This window comes from Diospyros lotus, chromosome 10 (genome assembly GCF_014633365.1).
Source record: "Diospyros lotus cultivar Yz01 chromosome 10, ASM1463336v1, whole genome shotgun sequence".
Taxonomy (NCBI): Eukaryota; Viridiplantae; Streptophyta; class Magnoliopsida; order Ericales; family Ebenaceae; genus Diospyros; species Diospyros lotus.
In genome coordinates this window covers 18,768,322-18,778,594 of record NC_068347.1, presented here as the reverse complement: position 1 = coordinate 18,778,594, position 10,273 = coordinate 18,768,322, and the positions used below count along the sequence as shown (strand labels likewise).

The window sequence follows — 10,273 nt, the reverse complement described above, 5'->3', positions numbered from 1 at the left end:
GTATGGTACTATTCAATTGTTATTTGGGTTGTGATTTGTTATATAATTTATGATTCATAAGTTAAAAGATAAAAAAGGAATTAATTACATTATCTCTAATAGTTTCTTTCTATGGGGGACTTTCTTTGGGTTAAAAAATAATATGTTTTTATCTTTAATTATTTAAAATTTACTTTTTTTATAATTAATATAATATTCCCATTTTAAATAAAAATAAAAAAAGAATCCTAGAAATTTTTTTATTTCCTATTTTAAAACTAACTTGTTCTTCAAGTGGGATCAAATTATTGGAAAAAGTTAAGGAAACAAAGAGAAGAACAATAAATACGACTGACTTTAACTTGTGTGGACTACGTTCGTTATCCTCGAACTGCCAAAATGATCCCCTACATCTCACCCCACACTTATCCCATGCATTCATCATCCTCAAACCTCACGACAAAGTCAAAGGCCACCTGTCCAACACTGACCTCGACTTCACGCAAAAGCCCTGTCTCGCGCGACACACCAGATCAGCAACAATCCTCCACGTATTTAATCGCTCTCTGCACCCGCTCATCACTCGGAGAAACCACGCTGATCGGTCGCCGATCTCTCGCTCCGTTTCCTCCCAACAATGGCCGCCGCCGTCAGCAGCATCGCCCCACAACGACTCCTTTCTCTCCCCAGACCCAAACCCATACCCAAACCCGTATTTTCCCCACTAAAGGGCTCCCCCAAGATTTTTCCGAGAAACAAACAGCGGGACTGGGCCGTGGTCGGGTCGGTGACGGAGGAGCTCGACGTGATTCCGGTGCAGAGCCGGGACTCCACGGACCAGCCCGACGGTGTGGCGAGCGGAACGGAGAGGGAAGTTGAGGGAGGAGAATTTCATGGGTTTGGAGGGAGTGAAGGGCGGTTGTCGTTCGAAGGGGCGGGTGAATTTCATGGGTTTTCATCTTCGGCTTCTTCTTCTATGGGGGGAGTGGATGGGAAGGGTGAAGAGGAACAGGAGGATGTGGACAAGTTGATCGATAGGGCCATTAATGCCACCATTGTTCTGGCTGCTGGCTCCTTTGCCATCACCAAGCTGCTCACCATCGATCACGACTACTGGCATGTGAGTCAAAACCAATCATATCATTAATTGTTTGAGGAATTTTCATTGTTGGATTTGGTAGGGGTGGCTTTGATACCACTTGTTGGGAAGTCTATTTATAGGGGGTAACTTAACCGTATTAGGCCTCTAATACTTGTTTCTATGCCTGTCCTCTATTCACAATCAGATTGGGTTCCATACGATAGACTTCTATCTTGATCATATATTTGAGGAGTTATGTAGCAGGGTTGTGGTTGATGAGTTCGTGGGAAGTTGTTTGAGGAATTTCTCTTTTTATGGTGGGAATTTGAGATAAAATTGGGATAGTTGATGGTAGATGCCACTTACGTTTTTGCAATTTGGGGAAACGGGTTTAAGTCAATTGGTTTTTCCGAAGTTGCATTTCTTCAAGTTGAAATCTGTCTCTTTTCCTTCTTTTTTTTTTTCCTTTTGGAATATTCATTTCCCATGATTAAGATTTCTCAGTTGCTAATTATATAGAAATCAAATTCACTCATGCAAATCTGGCTTAAGATTGCGAAGACTGATAATTTTTGTTATCTTTTCAAGATCTCTGCTTTATCTTGTATGGTTGGTGTGAAGTTGTTGCCCTAAGCTCATCTCTTACTAGAGGAAGGGGAACTTTTTGTTTCACATTTTTGTTTGTAGTCACAGCCATTGGTTTCTTTCACAAAGGGCACTCCGAGATGCGGATTTCATTGGCCTATCTGTTTGTTTTACCATTCTAAAAATGACTTACCAATGTTTCTCTCTTCTCTTCTGGTTCTTTCTCCTTTTTTAGGTAGTATTGCCCCGTTCAACGTGTTTTAGAGGACATGTTTGATTTATTTATATGATATCTAGGCATATGCGTGAGTAACTGCCACTTGACATTAGTGATGACATATGTCTTAATTAGTAGAATACTTAGATGGAGTGAATGCTTTATTTATATAATGGAAGGATGGTTGTACATATATATAACAAAAATATATAGAAGAAGATGCCTTTAAAGACAAATCTTGTTCATGTAAACTACATGTTAGAATAACTCACCTAAAATGAGCAAAAAGGGCTCTAAGGGGGAGGGATGCACCTCCCTACAACATCAACATCAAAGGCCTTAATTTCACTAAGTATGGTCAACTACATGAATTCTAGCTCTTCAGTCGTGAATCATCTCTATCCGTACTCATTTCTTCTGTAAGATTATTATATCTCATACCATGAGATATCCATCTCTCTAACCCACCAAAATAGGGAAATGAGAATGATTCCTTTAGAGATAAAACATCACGTTTTCAACACCCTCAAAAGCTCTCCAATTCCTCTCTTGCCAAATATATCACAAAGCACAAGAAAGAGGAATTCTTCAAACACTACTCTATCTCCAATGTTGGCAAGCCCACATCCACGAATCAAAATCTCAAACAGGATAGCTAACATCATCTTATGTACATAGGATGTTATATGTTTAGGATATCTAAGTGAAATAATTTTTTAGCACAACTAGGGACGTAATTGGGTTCCAATGGGTCCCAATTAACCCCATTGAAAATCAAAACAAGTATAAAAAATACATAATTGGGGGATATAGGTGTAAAGGTTATTTGAAATTTTGTTAAAGCATGTAAATGGGGTTAGGGTTATTGAGTACCCATTTACATCCCTAGGCACAACTATGGCTTATTTGTGTCATTGATGTATAGGAATTATTCTGGAGCAAAACATTTTACATGATAAGTGAAAGGCCAACCATACTTCATTACATGGAACTAAAAGTCAAGGAAACCATCAAATAGTTGGTTCTTGACGGCTGAGCTGTTTTTTGGAGGGGTATAAAGATCAAGGAGGGAAAAACAACACAAAAACAATTACAAAAACAAAAAAGAGGTTAAGGTAGTTAGAAATATCCTATAAACATAGGGCTTAAATTTGGGAATTCCTTAATGACAGGAACTGTTAAAAAATCAGGTCATTTTTTTGGAGTAACTTCATTAGGATGTGAGAGGATTTATTTGGAACTTGACAGTTTGTAAGCATTTTAATCCTTGGGCCTTGATTATGGGTCTTATTGATGAAGTGTTTATACAGTTTCATGTTTGTTGGCAAGAAATGAAACTATTGATAACTATTCTGTATGAATATTGTTGGCATGAAATGAAACTATTGATAACTATTCTATGTGAACACAAATATGATTGTGCATGTTCTATAATTGTAGACACATATCCGTATGCTCACAAATTTAGGGATCTCACTTTTCTGGTTTAAAGATTGTGGAGTTTCTCTAGTTGACACCCTGAGCCGCAGCTTTTGTTCATTGTATGTGTGTTAGGGTATGATAGTTTCTTTTCAAATGCATTTCTTCGCCTTATTATCTAGTCACTTTTAGATAATTATCATCCCATACTATGTGCAAGAACTGATTTTCTGTCTCTCATAGGGATGGACAATATATGAGATCTTGAGATATGCACCTCAACATAACTGGAGTGCTTATGAGGCAGCTTTGAAAACAAACCCAGTTCTAGCAAAAATGGCAATAAGTGGAGTTGTTTACTCTTTAGGGGATTGGATTGCGCAGGTTAGTTGGTGTTTCTAAGTTAACCACTATCACCATAGTTTGTTCATTCTAAATTTTTACCAACGTGAATTGAATTATGTCTGATGAATATGCAGTGCGTTGAAGGAAAACCACTTTTTGAATTTGATAGAGTGCGGATGCTCAGATCAGGCCTTGTTGGCTTTACTTTGCATGGATCCCTTTCTCATTATTATTACCAGTTCTGTGAGGTAACTGTGATGCTGTCAATTATTTAATACTCAACTGTTCAGGACATATAATTTAATCTATTTATGGAACATAAAACAATATGTTCTATTTTTCAGGATCTTTTCCCTTTTCAAGATTGGTGGGTTGTTCCTGCTAAAGTAGTCTTTGATCAAACTGTATGGGCTGCTGTTTGGAACAGCATTTATTATACTGTTCTAGGATTCTTGCGCCTTGAATCACCACTTAGTATTTTTAATGAATTGAAGGCAACTTTCTGGCCTATGTTAACTGTAAGGACTTCTTCTCTTCTACTTATATCTTGTTTCCATTCCTGACTGAAGACTTCTTTTTGACTTGCATATTTTATCTGTATGCAAAGGGGATGGGCAGTAAGGATGTGCATTATTCAATGAAAAATGCATTTTGTGGACCTGGATTCATTGGATTTTGGTACTTTGTGCACTCCTCTAATGTTTGTTGAACCTTGTAGATATCCTTAGTTACACACACCAGATAGAATGCTCATGGGGCATTCACTCTGTTAGGCCTCTGAGCTGGCACTTCATGAACAGAATTACTGGTATATAATTACGAGTCATGAAAGTAAATGTTAGGGTCAAATTAAGAAGATTGAGGAGTTGGGGCATGAAATCAACAATAGTAGCAATCCGATTAGAATGTTTGATAAGGTTGTAGATGTTTTAGCAAAAGGGCTTTTTGAATGGACTAAGCCAATTTACAGAGGTGATTTTACATAAAAAGAGATGTTGCAAACACCCAAAACAGCCAATTTGAGTGGATCCGTGAACCTTGATTTGGTAATCAGTTTGAGTTTTGTTCAGTGGCTGTTCATTACATGTCTGTGAATTATTTGAGCTTTAATACTTTGGTTTGTCTGTTTGATTATGGGTGGTTTCTGTTTGAACTTTGGGCATCCAATATTTATTCCATCAGTTTCTCTATTTGTGGTTGGTTGTATGCATTCAGACAGACCTAGGACTGCTACTTGACCAGCTTCTCTATGACCACTTTTTTTCTTGTCTACCCATCTTAGAAAGACTATCATGCTTGGAGCAACATTTCATTTGAAAACAATAATTTCTTTAGTGGCATGCACTATATAATTTGCACGGTTATAATGTATTTGAACTCTATAACTAATCTATGGTCCAAATTGGTTTTTTGAACTTGTTTAGATTGCAGTTTTGTTTAGACTGACATTATTTTGAAAGGGATGGAATGTTGGAGTCTACAGAAACTTTATATTGCTTTTCTGAAGGAATAGCATTGCAATGGTGTCCTACCTTTCTTTGCTATAAGCATATATGGGGTAAAGGGACAACAGTTCTATTTATCTACATGAGCTGTGTTGTTTTAAATTTTAACATTAATTGGAAAGTTCAGCTGACGTCTAAATTTTAGTTGATGTTCCTGAAATAGATTCACGCCTAAATGGATTAATGATTCTTTTTGGACAGTTGTAGAAAAAGATGGGAAGATATTTTCATTCTGGCTTGCATGTACTAAATGCTAAGATTGGTTGTAGAAAAGATGGAGGGACATTTTCTTTCTTCTGATGCCTGCAATACATTCTAAGATTGGTCTAGGGATTTCATTCTTATATGAAACTGGCTTTTCTTTTTTCTTTTTTTCTTTTGCCTTTCATCTGTGTTATTATATATCTAACAATGTTGTGGATTCGGGTTATTCCCAGGCTGGGTGGAAGCTTTGGCCATTTGCTCATCTTATTACCTATGGCGTGATCCCTGTGGAACAGAGGCTGCTTTGGGTTGACTGTGTAGAGCTCATTTGGGTGACAATTCTTTCAACGTAAGTAATAATTCAGGATTTCCATTGCCATTTTAAATTCAGTTCTCTCTTGAGAAACCATATATTGATGGTTGCATTGGTAGATAAGAGTATCCAATCTTGCTAATATTACTGCTTAGAACTAAAATTATGGATTCTTGATTCTGGCTTGTGAAGTTATACAAGCCAAAATTGATGAATTCATGGGAACTTATTACCTTTGGTGAGAGGAGGGGTCACCATTCTCCTGCTCCTTTGGGAATATATATATATAAAAAAAGGCATTCTTAGTGTACGAGACTCCCTGCTTTGTGTCTTTTTCAAGACGCATATTGCTATAAAAATTCCAATCTTTGGCATATGCACTGTTATATAGGCAAGCATGAGAGTGAGGGGGCATAGTTGTCAAAGGCTCAAAGTGCACTGATGTGCAAGAGTGCTTGGAGCCTAGGCGTGAGGTGTAAGGCATAGGCACAAGCCTTTTGGACGTGAGGTGCAAATTTTTACATAGCTAATTGGGTGCTCTATTGTTTTGTCAAATTTCTTTCAGTTTTTTTTCTGGTTATTACTAGTAGATTTTAACAAGTCTATAAAAAAACAAGAACAAAAACAAAAAAAATTATGACATAGGCACAAAAGGCATGCGCCTAGCTCCTCATGGTAGGGTGCATGCCCTAGAGCCTAGGTGTGCGCCTCATAGAGCAAGGTGCCCTCAGGTGAGCCTTGATCGGCCTATGGGAGGGGGTAAGATTGAAGGTTGTGAAGGAGAGAATAAAATTACTTTGATGAATTGTAGCTCTTATTATTCTTCTTGGCCAGAGATAATTCCTGAAATAGTCAATGGTGGAGATCGAATACATGTAGTTGAGCTGTAGGTTGTATGGGAAACCAATTATTGTGGCCGGGGGATTGTTTGAGGACCACTTGAACAGGTTCCTGTATTCACATGTGCAACTTGAGAGTGGCAATCATTCTTACCAATGATATTTTGTCCATGTATCAGCAGCTGCGCATATGATTACCATAACTAGGCATCTCATTTTTCTCATTATGTTTTTTTCTTTTCTATCATCGGTGGGCTGTTCCAGCCAAGTTATTTCTGACATTCTCTACATTCTCTCATCTGCTAGTTACTCGAACGAGAAATCAGAAGCAAGAATATCCAACACATTACCAGAAGCAAGCTCGAGCTCCTCATCACTAGGCCCGTCTGAGGTACGTCAAGAGTAACTTAATCACAAGGCACATATGGGTTCCGAGGAATGCCGCACATGATTCTGATTTTCTATCTACGCTTTCTGTTTTCCTGGACTTCTTCTAGGAGTAAACATGGGATGAGAAAATGGAAGAAAGAGGAGTTGCTGGATTCCTTGCTAGTGCTACAAGAAAACTAAGCCTAAACCCTAGACCTTTCCATCGATTGATTGGATGGTGGCTTGTGAAGTGTGTGGCAATGGGGTGATATGGCTGGGGAATCTGGTTCTAATTTGTCACCCACATCCCTGAGGAATTGGGACGTGTATTTTGTGAAAAACCTTAGCTTCCTCGTCTTCTATCTGAATGTTGTATACAAGCTCTGTTCCGTTCTGTTTCTGGAGCTTCTAACATGGCTGACTGGCTGGCTGGCTCTGTTTCTATTTCGAAATGTAAAGAAAGACACAGAGATAAGTAAATTCCACAACTCCTTCAATTCTAAAGAGCTTTATAGACTTATGTCATTTGCCCCCCCAATTTTATATACAGATACAGTTGCTTTTCTTGGAATCGTATTTGGAATATTCATTCACTTTGCGGAAGAGTTCGTGGTGGTAAATTTGTAAATTTCCAAATATGTGAATGTCATAATCAATTAAAAAGCATGCAAAATTTTAAAGCAAAATAATATCCATGACTGCACCTAAAACCCAGTGGTAATATTTGTAGATAGTAGATATTAATAGGGGACATAAGTTATAATATTTTAGTTTTGGGGTTAAATTGTTTATTATATTTTAAGAATAGTCAAATATAGTATTGGCAACAGAGCAAGACAGCATTGCCTTGTTCTCAACTTCAAATCCCAATACTTTGTACCACATCCTGTAGGGCAGGGCAGGGGTTTTTATCTAATATCCTGTCTTTTTTGTCAAAACAATTTAAAATACCATATTACACATATATAAATAATGTTTAGAATGGTTCAGAGATTATGAGTATATCTTGTATTATGCATGTGTAAACAAAAAAAATGTATTTTAAATCATATTTGCATAAATTTTTTATTTTTGAGTAAAATATAAAAAGATATTTTGAACCTTACTTTATTGACAATGTTTTATAACATCAAAATGCCTTATTTAACAGGATATATAATATTTATATATGTTTATATATGTATATATAATATATAAAAGACTTAATAGGTTAGGGGATCTTTGAACTATTAAAAAATGTGATTTTTATCCGTTCAACTAAAATTTTAGCATACTTCTTCATTCAATTACTTTTTTCGTCACCATAAGTTTTATTTACATGCTTGTAACGTGTATGTAATTCACATTTTAATAGAGATTAACGCCAAAGATTTAAGGTGATGAAAAAAAAATAATTGAATGAGTGAATATGTTAAAATTTTAGTTAAGGGAGCTAAAAACTACATTTCTTAATAATCTAAAGACCTTATGTATTAACCCAATTTTAGGTTATGTGGATCAAAAAAAAAAAAAAAACCTAAACTCTCATATCGTGCCTACTTACCACTGTTACCCTTTTAAGCCTACCACCAGATTTTACCCCACTTGCCTCTACTAACTTCTTGCGAGTATCGACTATTCTTAGTTGTCACCATTGCCACAACTAAAACTCTAAGTCCAGCCCAAAAATAATGGAAGAGAAAATAAGTCCAATCAAAAAATAATGGAAGAGAAAAAAATGGGTGCTGTGGTGGGCAAACAACTAGAGAAAGAAAAATATGGTGGTTGTGGCCAACAAAAAAAAAAAAAAAAAGAAGATGAAGATAGTAGCGGTGTTGTACGATTAATAAAAGAAAGGGAGACGAGAAAAGGGGTTAGGATTTGAGAAATTTGTTTTTTTTTATTTTTATTTTTGTGATTATTATAAGAGATAATGTGTAAAGCTTTAATTTGATATATATAAATTGTTCTCCGGAAAAATGTCCAAGAGATGAGTGAATTGGGTATTTAGAAAATTAATAATTTTTATTTCTTTTAAAAACTCTTGAATTTTTGATCTTAATATGTTGTAATTGCAATATGAATAAATACAATAAAATCAACCAACCACAAAGAACAAGAGAATTTTTATAGAGGTTCAGTTCTAAAGAGCTTACTCTTTTTTCTCAAGACTTAGCTTGAGGTTCAACTAGAAAGAATCAACACTAGGTTTTGATTGAAACTAGAATTAACATATAATCTCTTATCTAAACAAGAACCACTAGCATGCAACTAACAAACAAAATCTCTTGCATAACAAGTGAGTAAAAACAAACTTACAACTAGATACAATATCAAACAAGTCATCAACGGATTGAGAATTTCACTAGCCAGCGCACTTCCAACATTTGAGCTTTCTCACTTTTGTTTGAATGCTCTATTAAGTTTGTTCTGTATATGTCTAGCCTTCATACTCATCTTGTATTTATACATCTTCTCAAAAAACTAGCTGTTACAAATAGAGGGATAAACAATCATTTGAAATACAAAAAAAAATGTGCATTATTTTCCAACTCGAGCTAGCATTTGTTGAAATCTTAAACACAACAAAGAATCATTTGCATAAAAAGGCAAAAATGAATGCTAAGGGGATAACATTTTCAAAAGACAAAATTTCAAGAGAAAATCTGACTATGACTTTGAGGACAATAATAAAACATATATAAAAATATATACCCTTGGCGTGCAACAACAATAGATAAAGAAATATGAGATAATCATCAATGATGGAACAACTTCAGTCGACCGAAGTTGTCCAGTAACCAAAAACACAACTTTGGTTGAAGGCTAGGTCGACCTAAGACACGAGAAAAATATTATGGCTAACTTCGGTAGACCGAAAAAGAACTTCAGTCAACCTAAATGGCATATGACGAGATTTAAACATTCTGCCTCACTTTAGTCAACTTAGACTTAATCATCAGTCGACCTAAGATACATTGACATGAAAAACATTCATCTTTCAACATAAGAAGTTTATGAAATTCATTTAAATTATAAAAATATTTTTATTATCATCAAAATTATATTTACTTACCCTTGAGCTTAAAAATCTCTCTCTTTTTTATAATGACAAAAATTTTATATTTTTCTTTGAAATAAAAATAACTCCCCCTAAATATATAAAAATATTTTGAGATAAAAATATTTGTTTGATAAAACATATTGTATATTAAGAACGAGATATAAAGTATCAGATTATATTTCAAAATAGAACATATCATATGATTATATTCAAAATATAACATATTTTAAGAACATGACATAAAAATAAGTACATCAGATTTGTTAAGCTCAAGGGTAAGTAAATACAATTTTGATGATAACAAAAATATTTTTATGATATAAATATATTTCTTTCTCATACAAAAAATAAATTTATTTTGAATTAAAAGTAGG

The 10,273-nt window shown here is 35.2% G+C and overlaps 1 protein-coding gene across 1 annotated transcript; it reads left to right on the top strand.

Annotated features, from left to right (window-relative positions):
• The first annotated feature begins 552 nt into the window (after positions 1-552).
• LOC127811910 (uncharacterized) lies at positions 553-7,376 on the top strand. The gene is made up of 7 exons (XM_052352106.1): positions 553-1,099; positions 3,525-3,665; positions 3,761-3,874; positions 3,971-4,144; positions 5,569-5,684; positions 6,794-6,878; positions 6,985-7,376. The coding sequence occupies exons 1-7, from the start codon at positions 617-619 to the stop codon at positions 6,988-6,990; spliced, it is 1,119 nt and encodes a 372-aa protein (XP_052208066.1). The 5' UTR covers positions 553-616; the 3' UTR covers positions 6,991-7,376.
• The last annotated feature ends 2,897 nt before the right edge of the window (positions 7,377-10,273 follow it).